Source organism: Micromys minutus, assembly GCF_963924665.1.
Source record: "Micromys minutus genome assembly, chromosome: 11".
Taxonomy (NCBI): domain Eukaryota; kingdom Metazoa; phylum Chordata; class Mammalia; order Rodentia; family Muridae; genus Micromys; species Micromys minutus.
This window is the reverse complement of record NC_137980.1, coordinates 5,610,088-5,633,621: the sequence shown is the minus strand read 5'-3', so window position 1 is coordinate 5,633,621 and position 23,534 is coordinate 5,610,088. Positions and strand designations below refer to the sequence as shown.

The 23,534-nt window shown below is 43.1% G+C and overlaps 1 protein-coding gene across 1 annotated transcript in view; it reads left to right on the top strand.

The window, feature by feature from the left end:
- ADGRV1 (adhesion G protein-coupled receptor V1) overlaps positions 1-23,534 on the top strand; it is a gene marked incomplete at both ends in the record, with an annotated part of 447,718 nt that overhangs the window by 125,213 nt on the left and 298,971 nt on the right. Inside the window, 12 exons of the mRNA XM_080925101.1 lie at positions 679-843; positions 4,925-5,042; positions 7,511-7,631; positions 8,609-8,747; positions 9,246-9,428; positions 9,699-9,931; positions 12,084-12,232; positions 15,825-16,017; positions 16,421-16,640; positions 17,430-17,666; positions 19,257-19,406; positions 20,951-21,424. Of these exons, the coding sequence (XP_080781227.1) occupies positions 679-843; positions 4,925-5,042; positions 7,511-7,631; positions 8,609-8,747; positions 9,246-9,428; positions 9,699-9,931; positions 12,084-12,232; positions 15,825-16,017; positions 16,421-16,640; positions 17,430-17,666; positions 19,257-19,406; positions 20,951-21,424 (2,382 nt within the window). The remainder of the gene's footprint in view (positions 1-678; positions 844-4,924; positions 5,043-7,510; positions 7,632-8,608; positions 8,748-9,245; positions 9,429-9,698; positions 9,932-12,083; positions 12,233-15,824; positions 16,018-16,420; positions 16,641-17,429; positions 17,667-19,256; positions 19,407-20,950; positions 21,425-23,534) is intronic.

Sequence of the window (23,534 nt, the reverse complement as noted above, 5' to 3'; positions counted from 1 at the left end):
AGATACGGAAATAAAGACACACAGTAAGAGAAATCTTGTGTGTTCGAACTCTCCCTTCATCCCACCACTTGAAACTGCTTTTAAAATACTCTCTTTTTTGAGAGTCAACCAGCTTAATAAAACCTTCAGCTCACTAAAATTGGCAAATAGCGGATCACTCAGGATAGTTCATACTGCATTACCTGAGGAGCCTCTATGCTGAGACAGAACTCCCAAGTCCCAGTTCCTTTACCATAAATGTTACAGCTGTTTTATGCAAGGGTGGTGTGGTAGTGTGCCTACTTCTCTGACTGCCACAGACCTCCCTCCAACAGCACCCCAGGCATAAGATTTCTTCCATCTCTGCATACTAACAGTTTAAAGATCGCGGGGCATCTTTTCTTTTCACCTACAGATGGGAAAGAGTGGATGTGGAGGATCATGGGAAGTCTGAGAGCCCTGCTAAGTTACTTGTTGATAGTGCAGCCACCTTGCTTTCCAAAGTTCAAGAGGCATTTGAAATACCAAGGGGCCTAATGTGTAGGGAAAAAAAATAAAACAGGTTTGAGAGACCCTTTTACCTGCCACGTGATAACATGGTTGTGAATAGAATCACAAAATTGAAACTATAATGATCACAACCAAATAAGACTATCTCTCCCATATTTTTACTGTGTTCACTTATTTTCTTTCTTGCAGGTAGTGGTTGATGGATCCCTTTTGTCTGATGACCATGATTCATATGTGACACTGACAGTTGTCCGGTCTCCCGGAGGAAAAGGAACTGTCCAACTTCACTGGGCTATTGACGAGAAGGCCAAAGAGGACCTCAGTCCTTTGAATGGGACACTATATTTTGACGAGGTACAGTCAGCCTCTCACCTTCCGAAACATTTCTCTTGCTCTGTACAGAGCCGTGAGGTATTGTTTATGAATTCATATGCTACTGTTCAATATTTCTGTTTTTTTTTTAATCCACGTGCATTGAGAAGAAATGGGAAGATAAAAGGGGGAAGCAGGAGGGAGAAGGAAGGGGACATCAGATTACACACTTCAGACACTGCCTCTGTCACATTCCTCTCCTGACTGAAGGTTGAGTTGGCCAGACAAACCACAGGTCCAAGTGTCATCCCCAAAGCCAGCCTTCCTGCAGCCACTACCCAAACTGTGTAGAACTTTTACAGTGACAGGAAACATTGATAATGTCTTCCAGACCGTGTCAACTCTACAGACCTCCAGCCAACACGGCGATGGCGACCCAGAGTCCCATAGTCTCAGAGAGAGCATCAGGCGCACTGACTTAGATTCTTAAAGACACTGACACATGGATAGTGTGACAGAGACAGTGCTGAAGCAGGCACTACAGAGATGTGGGGTGGGGACACGCCGAGGGACCTTGCTCCGGGCATCCCTCCTCCTATTCCTGGCCCTTGCGTGCCTTCCATCATCGGGCTGTCCTTACCTCGTCCTTCCCTCTCGTGTCACTCCCTTAGCTGAGAAACTTCTTACGGGTAGTTTTCAGGGTGTGAGAAGAAGGAAAGCAGTCCTTGGGCCAAAGAAAGGAGAGAAGAAAGGAAGTTTGCTGAGGATGCAGATTAGATTTTCAGGACAGCAGGGACATTTTCAGTCTAAGAAGGCAACCCGGGCCTGCCCCTGCTGCACCGACCCGTCCACCCGTGGACCATGCTGCTCTGGCCAACTCTTGCCCTTTCACATCTTAGCTTCCGCCTCACAATATGCAGAGTCATGGGGTGAGAATCGTCTCTGTAATCACATCCTGAAGATGGCCGTTCGTATATAGTATGTGGAGTGTGCAGGGCTGTTCTCTTGTGATATCAGCCCCATTTTACAAGGAACATATACATTTTTAATTTTTTAAAGATGTGTTTATTTTATGTATATGAGCATCTGTATGGACACCGTCATTCCAGCAGAGGGCGTCAGCCCTCTGTGAGCCACCATGTGGTTGCTGGGATTTGAACTCAGGACCTCTGGAAGAGCAGTCAGTGCTCTTGACCGCTGAGCCATCTCTCCAGCCCGTGTGTATTTTTAAAATTGTGTGTGAGCTTCTAGGAAAACATGACTTTTTGCCTGAGGCCTTTCCTGACGTTCTCCTGAAAAGGCCCCAACTCCTGGTGTGCATGCCTCCCCCTCCCCCCCACCCCCGTCCCCAACGTCCCAGTGTCCTTTTCTCTTGCCTGTGCTCCTGTGGTGTCTCCATCACATATGCTTGAGGAAGGTGCACCTCCCAAAGTCAGCCCAGTGTCTTCAGTTCAGAAGTCTCCTGTGTTTGTGTTTTATTCTAGTAAAACCAACAGAGCCACCACATGCTGTTGGTGTAGAACCCAGCAGTACAGGGGATGAAAAGCTAATGTTGTCCCCTCCTCCTGTGATAACTGCTATCGAGAGCTTCCTCTAACCCTTCCGAACCATGATGTACCTTCTTCACACATGCAGTTTGTGCTCTGCAGTCTGTCTCATAACTTGCTGTTCTATACTGTGGTTTAAATTAAGCGTTTACTTTCCACGTTAAACAAACCCTGTGCATCAGACACAGGGGTGAATGCAGCCTTTTGCTCAGAGTTTGCTGCTAGCACCTCCACACCCTCCTGACCTCTCTGTACCACCGGGGCTTCACTAGGTCTGAGATTTCCTCTCTGACCTCAGCTCACGTCGTTTGCTCGGTGCTTTGGATTCTGACATGCTGTAGTGTAGACTTCTACAGCACGGCAGATAGCCTAGGTCACCCGTATTCACATTCATCTTAGAGACTGCACCTCCTTTCACTGTGGTTCTTCAATACTGGACGTGACCACGGTCAGACTTTACATTTCAAGCGAGATACTTGAATTCTTCTTCCTACCATCTCATACCATGTGGATCTGGGTAAACTTATTAATGTTGATGACATTTGAACAACAGTGTCTAACCAGGGCAAGGTGTGGGGACTGAGGAACTAGTGTTTGTGAGCAGGCGAGTTTCCTGACACTAATCAAGTACTTAATAAAATAGGCGATCTTTATAAAGAGTCCCTGAAAATAGTAGTTTTCCACCTAAGTGTAGTGACATCCATCTTTCCTACATTGTGTGCTTAGAGCTTAATAACTTTGAATCTCCAAAGCAAACTGTTTATATTTCTGACTCTCTGAAGTGGCCCACAGAGGTTATTCCCAAGTTATTGCTCAATACAGCTTTTGTGTAGAATATAACGAAAATTTTAAGGAAAAAAATTTCCATGATCAATTAATTACCTTTGGAAACTCTTGATGAAATTAAGGAGGATTTTTCCAAGGGGTCAGGGGAAGAGTTTGGAGAATTTGTCTGAGCTCATCTCTCTAGCAATTAGCCCCATTACCTCTTTGTGCCCAGCATTCACCGTTAAGTTCATAGCCAGCGTTACACAGCTGGTGACTTGGAATGGCCTCTTTCCCTCCTCTCTCTGACTTAGTGGGAGTCACTATGGCGTGAAAGGCTGCCTGGAATGTTTACCAGTCATCAGCATACAGAATATAGTAGATTCTTACGACTCATTGAAGAGGCTGATACTTTATAATGTAAATGAACGCCCTTTTAATATAGTCTGTTTAAAATCAGTCTTTCTCTTTGTGTGTTTGTGATTTCACTGCCAAAGCAAAATCCCCAGTGTATTATAGAAATTGTCTCTGACATGACTCAAACAGCAGACGCTCTGTGTGTCAGACAAAGTGCTCTCAGGTATGGGCTATGGTTGTTATTACCAGAAATCATGTTAGAGCAGCTCTAGGTTCGCTACAATAGTCATATATCTAAAAACAACCAAAAACACCCCAGAAGTTGATTTAAGGTTGAATAAGTTTTGGAGAACCCCAACATAATGTCTAGGGATGGCAAATCAGGACAAACTCAGAGAAAGACCTTCACACACAAGTAAGGATAAATACAAGAGTATCGGTGGCAGTGTTTATTAACATGGTAAATAGCCAGTCCAGTGAACAGAAGATTGCAAATACAAACATTGGGACGTCCATAATAAACCACAGGACGCACTGAGTCCACAGAGGGAAGTGCAGAGGGCTGCAGCCAACACAGCACAGCATCAACAGACAGGGGACGTCACAGGATGCAGCCTGGAAAAGCGCAGCTGAGATGGAGAGACGAAAGGGACAGAAAGCATGTAGAAACCGAACAGCTGTGTTCTGCAGTATACACGGCTCCAGACAGATGTGGGGCAAATGCAAGCTGCATTTGGGGGCACTAGAAAAACATTTATTGACACATGAAGTAACATTCTGTGACTTAGCATTAGGGATAAAAATTAACGTTGGAAAAGTGTAAAGCATTCAGGAATACATTCAGCATGAAACAAGCAAGATGTGCCTGAAAACAGTAAAACAAAATGTTAAGCTTAAGAATAAATGAAGACCGAATCTTGTGACAGACCAGCAGGCTTCTGGGTAGAGACTGCAGTGCCTCGTAGGTCATCCCCGGCTGCTGCTCTCAGGCAGTGTCCCCAACTAGGAAGGTGCGGCTGGCCTGACACTGGTGAAGCATGCTGGGAGCTTTTCCGGTGGCGGTGGGCTGCACACACCCCAAGGACTGCAGACTGCAGCTATGAAATGCTCTCTCCTCTGCATTCAGCCTTCTGTGTCCTGTGCGTATCAGCTCCACCCCCTGACTCTCTGGGACGTGGACTAGTAACTGTATAAGTTTGGATTTCCAATGCTAGAAATTTTTCATCAAATTTAAGTCGTGGTTTTTGTTTTTGTTTTTCCACTCCCCCCAGGAAAGTACAATGGAGTGCAGAGCTATTTTTCTGTTTGCAGTTCTTCCTGGATGTAACTCAGAATTGTAGGTGACCAAATGGCACCTTAGGAAGCACATGCACAAAGGTCTTATTTTTCTAATGAGAACATTTAGAAGTTGACTTTTGTTGTCTTGAGGAGGTTTTTCTCTTGTTCAAATGTAGACTGAATCCCGGAAATCCGTTACGTTGTACACACTTCAGGACAGCGTGCCGGGGGCGGACAGGCGCTTCACCGTCAGGCTGAGAGCTTCTGACAAGGTAGAAATATCCCCAGTGAAAGGTAAGAAAAATCCACAGACGCTTGAAATTCGGTAGATCCAGAAGTAAGTAGTTGCAAAGACAGGCAATGGTAGGTTTTATAGCTTTTAAAAGTGTGCGTTCTAGGCAAACAAGAAATAAACAATAAATTATAGTTATTATAAACACATAAATAAATTTCTTAAAATTATATCTTTTGATTTATACGGTCACAGGTCAAAGGTCATACACTGCTGCTTGTTTGGTTTAAGTGCTTCATTGTATGCATGCTGGTAAAATAAAACATGAGAGCTGAATGACCAAAGGGCAGTGACAGTGTCATGTATCACAGTATGTCAGAGCAGAGACTCTTCATTACTTAAAATCGACTACCGCCGTTCTTTTAACTGAAATGGAAATCGGACTTTTCAATTAGAATTGTGTGTGTGTGTTAATGAGGATACTGCATGGATGCAGGTTAGGTTGCAGGCCAGGGGACTCGACTCTCACTGGCCCTGCCTTTACCTTGAGTTAGGAGCTGCCTTACATAGGACTTGTGAACTGAACTCAGGTCCTCCGTAAGAATACCACATCTTTTTAGAGTCTGAGCCATCCTTCTGCCCCAAGAATAAACATTTAATTTAATGTATGTGTTTGTCTGCTAGTGAGTGTGTTTATGTGTGCATGTGCGCATATATGTGTGCCTGTGTGTGTGTGTGTGTGCCTGTGTGTGTGTGTATGTGTGTGTGTATGTGTGTGCCTGTGTGTGTATGTGTGTGCCTGTGTGTGTATGTGTGTGTGTACACAGATGTGTGTAGAGGTACATTGGACCCCTTGAGCTGGAGCTTACAGCATTTACCAGCTGCTGATTGTGAAGACTGGGATGGAATTTAGTCATGGTGAGAGCTGTAAGCACTCATAGCTTCTGGACCATGTCTCCTGGTCCAGGACTTCTTCATTGCACAGATATTCTCTGTGCTGCAAAATTGGTCTTTATGCTGCATGCTCCATATAATCTAATTTTATGTTCTCACATGAATTTAGAATCATTACCTTGGATTCCTGATAGTGATGCTTGATTGCTCATAATTTCTATATGGCTTTAGCAATTACATTGCATAGTTTTAAAATTTAACACACGAGGTATGATTAGTATAGTCTCATTCTCCATGCTCTTATCTAAAATTAACCACTTGGCTATTTCAACATGCCATACAAGTATCCCAATTCTTATATATTCATAGGAAAGACAGGTATCAAATGACTTCATTGTACTACTAACAACAAAAGGATGAGAAATATGTAAAACGTAAATTTGCCTATTGTCACTCCATCCTTTTACAACATTGAAATTCCACGATAAACAAGGCTCTGGGACTGAAGTGGGTTGGTACCCTCGGGGGTGTCTTCCACCTTCTCAGAGGAGATGAGAAGGGGAAAGGGTGCAGAGCTATGTGAAGGGAACCTGGGGGTAACGGGGGTTGCAGGCTGGATATAAAGTGAATCAATAAATAAGTTAATGGAAGAAAAAATTGTACATATTTTCCCAGAAGAGTTGAGAGAGGTATCTAATACCATCTGTCAGATTGATCCACACCGGAAGCAAGCCAAACATCAAGTCATTTTATGTATCAAATAGAATATTACATGGTTGTCAATAAATTTAAGTGTCAATCACAAATACTGACATTAGATAACCTAAATAATTATTGGTCAAAAATAAAGTTATAAAATAACACAAACATAAAGAATAAAGAAAGTGGGGAAAAGGTGGTCTCAAGAATTCTTGCTTTCGGATTTGAGGCCACTGACAAAACCACACAGACAGCAGAGGTTTGGTAATCACTTCATGCACATGGTAGAGGGCAGCTTGCCCACTGGGCTCGTTGGTTCTGTGTCAACTGGACACAAGCTGGAGTTGCCACAGAGAAAGGAGCCTCCCTTGAAGAAATGTCTCCATGAGATCCAGCTGTAAGGCATTTTCTCATCTAGTGATCAAGGGGGGTGGATCCAGCCCATTGTGGGTGGTGCCATCCCTGGGCTGGTAGACCCGGGTTCTATAAGAAAGCAGGCTGAGCAAGCCAGGGGAAGCAGGTCAGTAAGTAACATCCCTCCATGGCCTCTGCATCAGCTCCTGCTTCCTGACCTGCTTGAGTTCCAGTCCTGACTTCCTTTGGTGATGAACAGTGATATGGAAGTGTAAGCTGAGTAAACCCTTTCCTGCCCAACTTGCTTCTTGGTCCTGATGTGTGTGCAGGAATAGAAACCCTGACTGAGACACTTACCATGAAGTGAGAGTGGGCTTTGGCCAGGTTTTTCCGCCCTTTGCTGCAAGTGTGATCACAGCAAGGTCTGGAAAGGCGCCAGGGCCTTGGCGTGCTTCAGTCTCTTTCTGGCGAAAGGCAAAAACCAGCACCTGCCAGCGATGATTGATTGTCATCTGCTTTTAATTGTTTAGTGCTCACGCGTGCATTCACACGTTTGCTTCAGTGTCGACTGTCTTAAATGTAGGTAGTGCGTCAGTCATCATCCTAGGAGACAAGCATGTGTCGGAGGTTGGAATTGCTCCATCATCTAGACACATTATTATCGGGGAACCCTCAGCGTCATACGACGGCACCGCCACTATCAGGTGAGGAGTTTGTGATGCTTTCCCTTTGTTTTGTTTGTTTACGTGGACCTAGAGCAGAAGTTCTCAACCCGTGGGGTGCGTATCAGATATCCTGTGCATCAGATGTTGACATTACGATTCATACCAATGGCAAACTGACAGTGAAATAGCAACCAAACAATTTTACGGCTGGAGGTCACCAGCAGCACGAGGAACTGTACTAAAGGCTCGCAGCATCAGGAAGGTTGAGAGCCGCTGGCCTGCAGCCTCATTCTCCAGCATGCGTGGTACGAACTGTCATGTACATCCCAGTGAGCATTGTGTAGGGAACAGAAGATGTCAGGCAGAAACTAAGAGCTGTTCCCTGAGCTGCATTGAAGTCTGATCACATGTAGCCCCGTTCACTCAGGGATGGGTTGCAAAGTCCATACGGATAAAAAAGACCACCTGACGGTCATCGCACCCACACGGAGTTAGTTCCTCTATAGATTGACTCTGTGGGTTCTCAAATCAGACCCTGCCACATGACTAAATCTGTATGACCATGGGCCGGTTTGTCTCTCCGAATTTTCTAATGAGGACTGAAGCAGCGGCCACCAGTGATGTAGCTGGACGTGAGAGGTCTGTAGTCTGCACCGTGGCCCCCTGGATCACCCCGTCGTCCTCTTGTTCCGAGTGTGTTTGCCCGTGAAGCACAGTTTCTCTGGTCTTCAGAGGCTCTGTATGTTACTCATATTGTATGTAAATGTTAAATAAGGTCTGCGAATCCCTATCTTTATTCCTTTAAAGCTTCAGGCTTGGTGTACACTTTTAGCTTTAGGAATTCTGATATGAGTACCTTAGAATCTGAAGACTTTTGCCCGATTTATAATTGATTGGTAAGGCTATTTAAAGTCATATTATCGAAATAAGTGAAAATTGGCCAAAAGGCACAGCAAATGTTTAGGAAAGTTAATGAATTAAAAATACACTAAATGCACACCCACGTCCTGTTGTAGCCTTGCTCGTGGCCCAGGAGTTTCTGGGGAGATCACAGTGGACTGGAGGATATGGCCTCCTTCCAAGGGCGAGTTTGCTGAAACATCAGGACAACTGACAATGCTGGATGGACAGACTGCCGCTACTGTAGTCATTCAGGTACCAGTGTGGCTGCCTTCTGTTAGCCTGTGTGTGTGTGTGTGTGTGTGTGTGTGTGTGTGTGTGTGTTTACACATGTGTGGGTATGAGTGTCCATGTGTAAATGTGTGCATATTTGTGTAAGTGTCCATGTGTGTATACTTGTGCATATGTGTGTATGTATGTATGTATGTATGTGTGTGTATATGTTTGTGTGTGTGCATGTTGTGTGTGTATGTGTGTGGGTATGAGTGTCCATGTGTATATGTGTGCATATGTATGTATGCATGCATGCATGTATGTATGTATATATATGCATATGTTTGTGTGTGTACATATGTGTGGTTATGAGTGTTCATGTGTATATGTGTGCATACATATGTATGTGTATATGCATATATTTGTGTGTATGTGTATGTGCATACAGTTGTGTGTACTTGTGGAACTGGAGGGAGGTTACAGAATCTATGGCAGTTTCTATGGGTAGGACAGAATGGCTTCTCCTTTAACCTCCTCCAGGCTTTGAATGATGACATCCCAGAGGAGAGGTGTACCTATGAGTTTCAGCTCACTGGAATCAGTGAGGGCGGGATGCTGAATGAAGCCCTCACTGCCAGCATCACCATGGTGGCCAGCGATGCTCCCTCTGGCCGGTTCTCATTTTCACACGGGCAGCTTCAAGTTTCAGAAGCAGCACAGCGGGTACGGTGCAGACTGCTGACGCTCTGTCTGTTGTTGATAGTATGGGGAGCGATCCTAACATGCAGTTTGTGTGGTTGGTTTTCTCGTTGTTCCTTTTCTAAAGCTTTTCCCCCCCATGGATTAACGTTTTCCTCATCTTGTTATTATAATGCGATTACTGTAATTTTAGAGAATTTAATTCCCACATAATCCCACTAAATAGAATAATTAGAGATGATTTGTGCAGTGGATTAAAGATGCAAATTAAACAGGTAAGCAATTCTCTCCTAGGTTGATGTCACGGTTGTCCGCTCAGGTGGCTCCTTTGGACGCGTGGGAGTCTGGTATGAGACAGGGAGCAGGACGGCTGAGGCAGGCTGGGACTTTGTTCCCACTTCAGGGGAGCTGCTCTTTGAAGCCAGAGAGAAGATGAAAAGCCTGCATATTGAAATCCTTGATGACAACCTCCCTGAAGGCCCTGAGGAATTCGTCCTTGCCATTACAAGAGTGGACCTCCAGGGAAGGTAAAGACGAGAAAAGGTTGCAAGAAGAAAACGGGCCAGACTACGGCTTCCATGATTGTCTAAACTGTATTCCTCCCTCCTTCCCTGCTGAGAGGGCATGGTCCTGTTATGTGAATTCACCCACCAAGGTCAGAGCTTTGGTGGCGGTGTGCCGTCCACAGTCCCATGAGGAATTAGCCTGTTTGTGGGAGCAGTTGTAGGCAGGAGTGGCAAGAATTTCTTCATCCCCTTTCTGTACCTGTGGAGAGTAGGAATGGGAGGCAGTTCTCTTTGGTGTCTTGAAGGTTGTGCTGTCTTCACTGTGGGTAAATGAGACCGATCCTGGCCAAATTGTTTCAAACTGGAAGGAAAATGTGGCTTATAGTTAACCCAACTGGTGTAGCATGCTGTCAGTGAGGAATCACACGTCCTCATCCTGAGGCTCACTCCTTCCCAGGAGCTGGGTTGATTGACAGTAGGCATTGCCGGCTGCTCTTGGTTGAGGCGGTCAGTGCCACCATGACCCCTGTAAAGGCCCCCACATGAGGCCCGGGAAGGGGCTTTCTCCCAGAATAATGAACGAATTCTGAGAAGACTGAAAGTTTGCTTACATATTAAAATATATGTTCAGTAGTTAAATATAAAATTCATGCTTCAGATTTTCTCAACTCAGCATTTTACTCAGAAACATAGGTGGAATATCTATTCTCTTACCTGAGAGATGGAAAGCACATCGTTCCTTTCCAGGACAAGATTCAGTATCTGGCAGTAAGAATTAGATTCTTCCAGCCCCTCAATCTTGCTTAAGTGAAGGGGGATCGGAGAAAGTAGTTTCCCCGCAGGTGACAACAGCTTGTGGTCTCATTCAATCAGGAGATTTTGTCTTCTTGGCTGTTCTTCCAAAGATGAACTTCCACACGAATTCTGATTAATAGTCTTTGCTTGCAGATAATGACCAGGCTTCCTTTGTTACCAAAAGGGAGCAATTGAATTCAGGGTGTTTCCTGTTCTGCCTGCTGCTTTGATAGGGCTTGTGTAAGTCTGTATTCTCAGGATCTCATAGGGCAGTGCATCCCTTGGTTCTCTCTGTTTGCCTTGTGAACAATCCTAGTTATTTAGCAGATTTTACTCTTTCAGGACAGGGTGTCTCATAAACACTGAGTGCAAAGAATTTGGGAATTGAAGGAAGGACTGGAATTGTTTAGTGACTTTCAATTTTTTTTTCTTTAGGAACAGAAATGCTAATAAAAAGTGTGACAGTCAAAACTTGTTTGATGACAGCTCATTAACAATTTCCCTATACTCATTATTTGTATTTTGTCTAAACTTGTAATTTTGATTAGGCTTTGTTTCATATAAGAACCAATGCTTGAGAGCAATGACACACTTTTTTCTTAAAAACATCACTTCACACAAGACAGCCTTAGTTTTACGGATATTTAAGATAACCACAGGACTGAGGTACAGCATTCTCCAGGCATGTGTGAGACTGTGGGCTCACTGTGCAGAGTCAGTGCAATGTGGTGCAGTAAATATTTAAAAAGCTACGCGCGTACCACGTGCTGACCTGGGCAGTCACTGTAGGGTCACATGGAACTTGCACTAATTCATCTGCACTGTCCCCCAGGCTCTCTCTGACATAGGTAGTCCGCCAGCCATTCTAGCGTGTCACCTTGGCCCACTCCACCCACTCACAATCCCCTTGGCAGGTTGTTCCCACGCTAGTCCCTCACACCCCGATTCTGTGGTGGGCTTGGTGCATCCCACCAATGCACCTTCAATTAAGTTGCCACATGAAGGAAAACACCACATGATAACCTCTGATCTAATTAGTATGGTATAAGTTTCTCATCTAGACAGCACAAAATCCTGTGCACACCCATCCCTTAAAAATGTTCATAACGGCCTGTATCTATGTACAGGGAAGAATCTCAACATCTGCTTTCATGTTGCTCCTGATTCTTCTCTCTTTCTGAACCTTTGTTCCTGCCCATCCTTCCTTCTCCACCAATGACAGGCCTTGTTTTATTTTGAACCAGCCTTTCTGCATTAAGATATCATCTTACACAATAGAACTAAGCTATAGGAACTAAAAGGACCTGTGTGTTTATGCTACACATGTGCGTGTTGTTATTTTATTTTGTTGTGTTTTAATCTTTGTTTTCCTTGCAAGAGGGTATGATTTTACCATCCAAGAGAATGGACTTCAGATAGATCAACCTCCTGAAATTGGGGATATCTCTACTGTTCGAATCATAATAACGAAAAATGATAATGCAGAAGGCATCATCGAATTTGATCCAAAGTTCACAGACATCTCAGGTGAGCTTAGTTTGTCTCTCCTAGCTGTCACAACATTTTCTCAACTGCTAAGGAACAAGGATTCTTACATGCATTTTTTTGTTTGTTTGATAACAAAAAATTCCCCTGCATTTGTATGTCTACATTTAAAATTTTATTTTCAATTGCTTTTAGGGCAGTCTTGAACCTCTCTGTATTTTGCAAAGCCAACTTGTTACTTGGCTTAGAAAAAATGATATTTAAACTTTAAGGCTTATTAAAATGTGTCTGTTTAAAGCATTGCTGAGGGGCTGGGGAGATGGCTCGGTGGTTAAGAGTATTTTCTGCTTGGTGCTATGTTGGTTAGATTTCTATTGCAGAGATAAAACAACATGGCCAGAAGAAGCTTGGGAAGGAAAGGATTCATGTCATCTTATAACTGGTAGCCTGCCATGCTGAAGTCAGTGCAGAATTCAAGGCAGGAACTGACCCAGAAGCCATGGAGGAACATTGTTTCCCAACTTGCTTCTCCTGCTTTGCACAGTTTGCTTTCTTATATGATCTAGGACCCAGGGGTGACAGCGCTCACAATGTCTAGGACACTCATACACATATCATTAATAAAGACAGTGCTCCACAGATTTGCCTACAGGCTAGTCTTATGGAGTTGTCTTCTCACTTAAGCTTCTCCCTTCCCAAATATGTCCAGGTTGTGTCAAGTCGACAGAAATAGCTCACTGCTCTTGCAAAACTGGATAACTGGCTCACACTGCCTGAAATTCCAGCTTCCGGGGATCTGATGCCCTCTTCTGGCTTCCCGACAATTTGCGTATTTAAAGATCCATATATAAATAAAAATCAAATAAATTTAAAATGTCTTTAAAGAAAACCTTCCAAATTTATATAAATTTAGTTTTATGTGATTGTAGCTTAGTGTCTGTTTACTCTGTAGTGAATAACCACCATTAAAGTGAACATTTAACTGTTCTGTAGCTGTAGGTAAGGTCTGGGCTCTTGATCTTGTCTTTAGCTCCTCTTAGGCTTGCCTAGTTTTTACCTTACCTCTTACCATAAAATCAGAATGCAGAGTATGCGGTTACATTCATTTCTAGGCAGGAGGAGATGGCTGCCTGCCTTCCAAGGATATGCATTTATTCAAAATTATAAATATAATTTCAAAGTAAACATAATACTTTGTTTATGCAAATGATTTATAGGCTTTATTGCCTCAACCCAAATTCCTTGTTTAGCTATGTTGAAAATTAAACAGAATCTTCTTCCTCAGACTTCCCAAGGATGTTTTGGATGAGTGATGACTTATCACATAAGCTATTTTGTGAATTTCAGCTCACTAGTGGTAAAGAATGCTGCATTTTTACGTCGAGAAAGAATATGATTTTTTCTATTTATCCATTTCTCACTAATTCACTGTTTCTGAGAGGAAATGTTGGTAATGGACAACTTTTTTTTTAATTAAAAAATTGTATTTATTTAGAAGCATTCGGAATGTCAACAAAACAGCCACAGGTCTTTTTTTTCTTTTTTGTAATTACAGAGTGGTATTCAGTTAACGGAACAACAATTATCTTTGTATAAGTTACATCAGAGACAATCAGAAGACAAAAAAAAAAAAAAAAAAAAAACAAAAAACAAAAACAAATAAAACCAAAAGAATAAAAACTGAAAACAAAACAAAGCAAAAAAAAAAAAAAAAAAAAAAAAAAACCCAACCAAACTCCTGTCCACATATATAACTAATTTGTGCTGTGCACCAACAAGAACCTGCTTTAAATTTCCAGGCCAATTTACAACCCAAAGACTGTGCCAGGCAAGGTTAGTGGCTAGTGAAAATACCACCAGGACAGGGCAATCTAAAGACACATTCGGTAGTGTGTTAACTATACCAAAAAAAAAAAAAAAAAAAAAAGACACTGTACAGTTTTAAAAACAAATCTTACACAGCCTTACATTTTAGTTTTTTTCTTTTAAAAAATGTGTTGTGTATAGGGAGGTTAAATGCATTATAGACAAGAAAAAAACTGCTAGAGGCAACTTATTCATCATCACCATCTTCTTTATCTTCCTCTTCCTCCTCCTCCTCATCTTCCTCTTTCTTCTTTTTCTTGCTCTTTTCAGCCTTGACCACCCCCTTTTTCGCTGCATCAGGTTTTCCTTTAGCTCTGTAGGCAGCAATATCCTTTTCGTACTTCTTCTTCAGCTTCGCGTCCTTCTTCTCATAGGGCTGCTTGTCATCCACGGCAGTGTGTTCCACGTCTCCCCTAGTTTCTTTGCGACATCACCAGTGGATAAGCCAAGATGCCGGCCTTTGATTTTTGGGCGATACTCAGAACAGAACAAGAAGAAGGCTGAAGGAGGCCTCTTGGGTGAATTGGGGTCCTTGAACTTCTTTTTGGTCTCCCTTTTGGGGGGATGTAGGTTTTTATTTCTCTTTCATAACGAGCCTTGTCAGCCTTTGCCATATCTTCAAATTCCCCTTTTCTTTGGCAGACATGGGCTTCCACCTCTCTGAGCACTTCTTGGAGAACTCTGAGAAGTTGACAGAAGCATCCGGGTGCTTCTTCTTGTGCTATTCCTGGCAGGTTTACACAAAGAATGCATACGAGGACATTTTGCCTCTCGGCTTCTTAGGATCTCATTTGCCCATGTTTAGAGGATTTTCCTCACGAGGCATAGAGTCGCCCAGTGCCCACCCGGCTCTCGCTTGTTCCGGCGCTGTCTTTGTGGAGCTCGGTGGACTGCAGTGTCTGTGAGAGTGGGAGCCAGACGCAGCCCTAATGAACACCTTTTTAATTTAAAATTAAAATTAAAAATTTTAAATTGAAATCAAACATTGATATTGATATATTCTGATAGATTTCCTAGGACCACAAAATGCAATAGTTTATATATGTATATTTAGAAAGACTCCTGGGGATGCTATTGAGATAGCCCAGTGAGTAGATGTGTTTGCGGCCCAGCCTGCCAAGCTGAAATCAAGCCTGGATGCCAGCAGTTAGGAGAAGGGACATGACATCAGCAAGTTGTCCTCTGAGCTCTACACATGTACACACACACACACACACACACACACACACACACACACAGAGATAGACAGACACATACCAACATACAGATAGACGTACACACACATAGACAGACACATACAAACATACAGATAGATATACACACACACAGACAGACACACACATACACACACATAGACACACACACAGGAAATACAAATGAACAGTATCATGTGATAGAAATAATAAATCTCCCTTCCATGCGCTGTGTGTATTTCAGCTAAATGTCGAAAGCAGTTGAGAATGTTTCCAGTGTATGCCCACGCTTTTGTCTTATTTGTGCATCTCAGGAAGAGAGGGAAGCCTCTGCTCACGACTGCACAGGCTGCATTCATTGTTTAAAAGTTGATTCCTCTAAATTTCAGCATATGACAAGCCACATTCTTCATAAAGACATAAGACCCACAACACTTTAATTCTTTTAGAAACAGTAAGTGGACTATGAAAAACACAGGAGTGTGCACTGGACACTTTTAGTCCAGTCTGACGGAATCATGTAAAAGCTACTTGCTTTTCCTAGTATCTTGCCTAACCCCACATTTCTGTCACAGTGGAGGAAGATGCCGGAGCGATCGCGATCCCTGTCCTGAGGATTGGCGGGACTTACGGCCATGTGTCAGCTGATTTCAGCTCCCGGGGCTTCTCTGCTGGTCCAGGCTACATATTGCATGGTAGTTCAGTCACCTTTCAGCATGGGCAGAACCTAAGCTTTATAAATGTCTCCATCACTGATGACAATGAAAGGTTAGTCATACAGAAGCAGGGGCCACACACAAGGTATTGCCACTGCCCCCTAACTTACCCTGATGGTGTATGCTCCTGAGGAGAGACAGCACTTGAGAGACACTGGGCAGTACCAGGAAAGGAGATGGCGCCGTGGCTGTATATCTGTTTTTCTCAGCTAGAGGAAGAACTTTCTCTTCCTTCCACTGTGCGGTCAGGATGTGGCCACAGTTTCCAGTCTGTGGTTAAGAAGTGGGCTGTGGGAGTTTCCTGTTGAGTCTGCTTTGTGCCGAGCGCCTTCCTCCTGCTGTGTGCCTGCTGTGCCTTGAATATGTATGGCCAATTTGGAAAATGACTAGCTATTTGGATTTTACAAGCATTTTAATATGTTTAGACTCACAGATTGTTCCTTCTTGCCATGCAGTGAATTTGAGAAGCAGTTTGAAATTCTGCTCCTCGGAGCTACGGGTGGCGCGATCCTTGGGCGCCACCTAGTGAGCAAAATCACCATTGCCAAAAGTGACTCTCCCTTTGGCATCGTAAGATTTCTCAACCAAAGCAAAATTTCTATTCCTAACCCCAATGCCACAATGCCTATACACTTGGTGCTGGAGCGGACTGGAGGACTCTTGGGAGAGATCCAGGTAGAGTTGTGATTCCTGTGCTGTTAGAAGAAATTTCAAAGTATTATGTGTGATGTACTTTCTTACTCCCCAGATGTTTTCGTTGGATTAGAATATTTACCACTAAGTGGCCTCTGAGCCCAATGAACACATTTGAAAATGATGTGAACAGAATAAACTTGAAGAGTAGTAAACCAGTTTGTTTGTTTGTTTGCATGAGTTCTATGAACTCTTCTTGTAGCTTTAGGATACACAACCTGGGCAACCAGGGTTGCCTAATGGTGTGATAACCTGGGAGAAAGGAATTATAGGTCCTGCAGAGAAATTAGCCTGAACCGTACGAATTTGAAATATAGAAGCCTAAAGCTCTGCTCGTTATAACCCACACATTCGTTCCCGTTCAGATCAACTCTTGCGCTCATTTTCCCAATGGCAATTGAGTCTATTTAGAAAAAAAAAAAAAATGCACACCTAGGAATTTCCACAGCTTGAGTGTCATAGTCTACCATGCTCCGATCGCCAGAATTCTACCACATGGCTGCGTGATTCTGAACTCATGAACGTTATCAATGCTTATGTGTTTTTAACATATAAATATTTAAATATAAATTCTTGTTCCACGGTCCTCACAAATGACTAGGTGTTATTTTTTTTTTTCATCTTTTTATTAGAAAAGATTATTTTTGGCACAGATAAGCCAGGAGTTAGAATGGTTTCATGTGTGTGTGCTTTTTCTAATAGTGCATGTACTGCAAAAAAAAACCCTCCTTTGCTTAAATTGATCTCTACTAAAATCCAATGCCCGTGCAGGTGAGCTGGGAGATCTTAGGGCCCAATTCCGAGGAACCGCTACCGCCACAGCATGCAGACTTTGCAGACCCAGTGAGGGGCATCGTCTCCTTTGGAGATGGGGAAGGTGGTGTGAGAACCATCATCCTCACAGTTTGCCCTCACGAAGAAACTGAAGCTGAGGAGACTTTCACTGTTGAGCTTAAGCCTTTGAATGAAGCTAAGTTAGATCCCAGAGCTAAAGACGTGAAACTAACGGTAAGTCTGAATGCACTCACCGCAAAATTTCAGATCTAACGGATGTGTCAGAACATTATTTCTATTGCTTAAGACATTATAATGCTGAATGGAAAATGCTAAAACCTAAGAGGGGTTAGGGCTGCGCCTCAGCTGGTGCACTGCTTGACTAGCGTGCAAGAAACCGAGGTCCCCAACAACACTGTGTGGCAATATCCAGGCAATATCCACCTGTAATGTGCCCGAGAACAGAGGAGGCAGAGGCAGGAGGATCAGAAAGTCAGGGTTATCCTCCGCTATGCAGTGAGTTTGATGCGACCTGGGGTACAGGAGACCCTGTCTCTAAACAAACAATAACATGAAGTTCTAATAATCCCTATGAATCAAACATTCTCATTTTTATATTAATTACACTGCAGCCTCAATATTAATAATCCTTATTAAAAATTTAATAAAACATTAAAGTACTTATTTTATAATCTTAGAGAAAATTTGTGTGTGGGGAATGTTTGACATTCCTAGAGAAGAGGTATTTGTTATGTCATGGTAGACAGAGCATTTTTATGAGTCAGACTGAAGGTTCTTGTTTAATTGGCTCAGTGATACGGTGCTGGATCTGACCTGAGCTGTTTCTTTCACATGCATTGCCCAGTCTAGCAGAGCGGAGTGAGAATGGACTTTGCTTCTGAAAATAGTGAAGAGAAATGAATTAGTTCGGTTTGAAAAATAGGATTGTTTGGGGCCTGGATCTCTTTGTGTTTTCCTGAGAAAAATAATGAAAGGGAAACACACACACACACACACACACACACACACACACACAAGCACACATGTGCATACATACCATGTATAAGGGGAGGGAGGGAAGGAGTTAGGAGCTGGCAGGAAACAGGGAGGAGGGGCTGCAGGGGTCTTGGTATTCTGTGTGCAGGGACAGGAAACCCAAGCATCGCTTCTGAGTCTCCCTTCTTTTCTACTTTACTCCTTCAACTTAGTTGATTGGATGGACTTGGCCCACTATACTGAGGGTAATATGTTTCATTTAGAAACAACTGATTCAAAAAGTTAATCCGATCTACAAGTGCCTCCACAGGTATATCTAGATAGCGTTTCACCAGACTATTGAATATCGTATCTTTGCCTATTTGACGCATAAAATTAGACAGCCCAGGGCCGGGGTAGTGCTCAGTGCTGGAACCCTCGCTGAGCACACACAGCACCCTCGGTTTGATCTTTGTCATCAAAAGTAACCAGCCTTGCCACAGGGTCCTTTTGTCTGTCAGTTCTGTACTGTGGGAAGCATCTAAGTGCAGCCACCTGGCTGAAGCTTTACGCATAGGGTGACCAAGAAACGCAGACATGAAACAAACTAATCTCCTACCTCCTCTAAGTTTAAGTTTTCTGATTGCCTCTATCTTTGAGGGTAAGAATGGTTTGTTCCAGACAACAGTCAGTATATCAGGAAGATGTTGTTCCCCCTCGGATTGGCAGATTGTATCCGAGTTCCACTCACATGTAGAATTTCTGGCCATCTCTAGGTTCGTCTGCTAGATATCGCCTTTTTGTTAGGTTTGTTCGACATGCTACTCACTTCCTGTTAACGTTCGTTAGATACAAAAGTTTGGGGATCCGAATGGAGTCATTCATTTTGCTCCCGAGTCTTTGTATAAGAAAACGGTCCCAGAGCCACCACCGTCAGATGGACCCATGCTCATACCTTTCCTTGTCACAAGATCCAAAGGCACCTCCGGAGAGATCACGGTATGACGTTGTATTTGATTTTCCTGAAGGATATCAGTTTGCACATATCACATATGCGGTTAGGGGAGCAGAGAAACTTTATGTTCTAGTGAAAGATTTTGGTGACGAAGTTGTTAGGGTTTGCAGTGAAACTGAGAGGCTTGTGTGCCATTGTGTTCTGTTACATGTCAGAGGTTAGACATGCTCTTTCCGTTAGAGTCGGCACAGTGGGCAGAACTGACCACCTTTATCATCATAAGGGCTGAGATGCTTTGTGTTTTCTCATTGGCTCTAGCAGGAAACCTCCCTGCCAAAACCCTCGATGACATTTGTAAGTCACTTAATTATATTTGTCATGGCCTTATTTCTCACGGTTTTCCCACGTGAGCAACTGCGTTCTAAAAACCAGTGTGTTTGTTGGCGTAGCCTGCTGCAGGTGCTCTTGGGAGTCCTGGTGTGTTGGCTCAGAGATAGAGTCCATATGTTTGTTCAAACCAACATTTGTCTCACTTTGCAAAATTCCCCCAAACTCTTCATCTCGCCTCTGAATTGAAGATTAGCTAGTTTTTCTTTTTTTTTGTTCTTTTGGGGTTTTTTTGTTGTTGTTATTGTTTTTTGTTTTTGTTCTTTTCATTGAAAAGTCTTCTGTCTGGTGCAGCGCTTGTGGCGTGAGTAATTATTTGTATTTTGCAGGTAATATTTTCATTTGAATAAACAACAAAAGTAATATCTGAGTTATATGCTGACTTTGAAAGATTTTTTTTAGAAGAAACTTTAATGCTAAACTTTCATGCAAGTAAAAACACCTTGCACCAGAATTAACCTGATATAAGCTATGGAAGAAACATACTGTAAATGTTACGTTTTCAGAATTAAGTGTATTTTGTGACTTACTCATCACCAAGCAAACAACAACGACAAAAACCCATGACCAGATCAGAATCTCTGTGTATATATTATTGGCTAGATTATAGGAGAGAAAACATGCAGTGCTGTCTTCCTGAGCTGTGTGGCTCCAACTGATATTACATATCCTAAGTCCGCCTGCTTTTCTGAGGAATTTTTCACTTCATTTTCTTTATAGCATAATAGTATCCATATGTAAATTTCTTTATAGCATAATAGTATTCACATATATGTATATCTATTGAGGACAACTTGGTTGATTCTAATTCTTTGCTACAGCGAACGGAGCAGCAGTGCAGGTACAAGTGTCTCTACGGTGCGGTGTGGCGTTCACTGGGGGGTGTGCAGGAGTGCGCTGGGATGAACCATAAACATATTTTTGGCATTGAAGTACTGCGTATGGTCACAAATTGAGTTTACTTTCTTCTTCATCCTTTCAAATCACACTCTTATTTCAAAAGCAGGTAAATAATAAGATTAAAAGGCACCCAGTCCTTCCGACTGTATGGAAAGGAGCATATGCATATACTAACATATACTTCCAAGTGTGTCTGGATGTAAGCTTACGTTTCTCTTTCTCACGTCCCAGAAGACTGGAGTCGGGCGGTGTCTCCTTGCACACGCTGGATAACTGCTGCTTTTTCTCCCTGTCACCCCAGGTGCACTGGGAGCTACGCAGTGAGTTTGACATCACGGGAGACTTCCTTTTCACGCGAGGATTTTTCACCATTGCTGATGGAGTCAGTGAAGCGAGCTTTGATGTCCATTTGCTTCCAGATGACGTCCCCGAGACAGAGGAAGAGTACGCTGTCCAGCTGGTTTCCGTAGAGGGCGGCGCACAACTGGACCTTGAAAAATGCACCGCGACGTTCTCTGTGTTTGCCAACGATGACCCGCATGGCGTGTTTGCCCTGTATTCAGATCGGCAGTCAGTGCTGATTGGGCAGAATCTCATTAGATCCATCCAAATTAACGTCACCCGGCTTGCTGGAGTGTTTGGTGCTGTTGCTGTGAGAGTTCAAATACTGTCTGATAACGAAGAAGACCCAGTTGCCACTGAAAATGAAGAGAGACAACTGGTGATCCAAGATGGTGCCAGATATAAAGTAGGCATGGTGCCCTTGAAAAATCAGGTTTGTAGCACTTCAAACCCCTGAAAATTCTAGCAGAGTTCATTTGTGCATCTCCCAGTCAGATGCTGAAAGGCTTATTTCGATATTTAAAGGTTACTGTTCTCAGGCTATGTATAGGAAAAACGAACATACTGCATATTACAGGAACAGGTGAGCCTGATCTTCCTAGCCACTAGGTTCCTAGTGGCCTGCGGAACAGTCTGAAAGTCAGTGGTCATTTCTTTTTTACGTCACAAAGAAATCTAAATGGTATAGCTTGTAATATCATTTGGTTTCATTAAGACCATATTTAGATTATTATCTATGTGTTTCTAAATATCTTTGAATATGTTATAATTGCCTTCATACTTTTTTTAGTTAAGATTAGTGGATAACCTTACTAGCAGATATATGTATGAATTTTTTTTTAATTTTCTGAATGCTCTCTTTAACATATTTTTCAAACTTTGTGGGAATCTTCACTTCCATGAGCATTCCACATGTGACTTAAAAGCCACCTGGAAATGCAGTGCCAGGGCTTGTGCTTCCTTTTTTGTTAGCATAGAAGAACTCACACATGTTGCCACTCACACGTCTCGAGGTGTGTAGCATATGATCACACCTGTCATTGGGGGTCTATCTTCCAGGTAAGTTTGGAGCCAAGGTTTACATGCACATGAACCAAAAGTAGAGCTTTTCCCAATGACTACTGTCTTAGTCAGGCTTTCTATTCCTGCACACACATCATGACCAAGAAGCAAGTTGGGGAGGAAAGGGTTTATTCAGCTTACACTTCCACATTGCTGTTCATCACCAAAGGAAGTCAGGACTGGAACTCAAGCAGGTCAGGAAGCAGGAGCTGATGCAGAGGCCATGGAGGGATGTTACTTACTGGCTTGCTTCCTCTGGCTTGCTCAGCCTGCTTTCTTATAGAACCCAGCTACCAGCTCAGAGATAGAACCACCCACAATGGGCGGGACCAGGGATGGCTCCACCCACAATGGGCTGGGCCCTGCCCCCTGGATCATTAGTTGAGAAAATGTCTTATAGCTGGATCTCATGGAGGCATTTCCTCAAGTGAGGCTCCTTTCTCTGTGATAACTCCAGCCTGTGTCAAGTTGACACAAAACCAGCCAGTACAACACCTTTCCTTCATTCACCCTCAATGTACACAATACATTGATAATATACAATGTTAAATATAGTACATTTTTCTTTAACATTTGACGTAGTCATTAGTAAGAATTTTTATAAACATCTTTCTGTTTTATGTTGCTGGGTAGAATCGACAGCTTTAGACAAAGAAGCTCCAGAGAATCTGCAAAGGCCTTTAAATGTTTAATCATTCGTGAGGCAGTGTCTGATCTTTAAGTGAGTCCGTGGACAGGGAAGGTTCCATCAGACTCGAAAAAGCTAAAAGCATCCTTAACACTGGTCTTACGGGCTGTTACTCCAAGTGTGTTCCTTCACGGGCACAGACTGACAGCAAGTTCACGGGCACACTGGAAACCTTGTTTCATTTGAGAGGAGCACAGGCTAGATTGTAGAAACAGATGGGCTTTTCTGCATGGATCAGATATTAAGTACTTAGGCAATACCTGTTATTCTAAGAAACACAGTAATGGAAGTCCAATGGGACCCGGTCACTACTACTATGTGCAGAAGAAGTTCCACTTCCTGGTTGATTTTGTCTACTTGACACAAGCTAAAACCAGTTGGGGAAGAGGGACCTTCACTTGAGAAATATCTCACTGCAAGATTAGCCTAGATACACAAGTCTATTTTGTTTTGTTTGCTTTGGTCAGCGATTTATAAAAGAAAGCCCAACTCACTGTGGGCAGTTCTGTCCCTTGGGCTGTTGCATAGGGAATCAGACTGAGCAAATTGTGAGGAGCAAGCCGGCAAACAGCACTCCTCCATGGCTTCTGCTTCAGTTCCTGCCTGGTGGTTCCTGACTTGAGTTTCTTCCTGAGTACCTGCCCTGATGCAATGTATCCTGAGAGTCGTAAGCTGACTTAAACCCTTCCTCCCCGTGTTGCTTTGGCCACCAAAGTGTATGGTCATAGTTATGACACCTGGGAAAAGAGACCATCTAGTAACAGCCAATTACAAACACTGGTGGGTAAGGGTA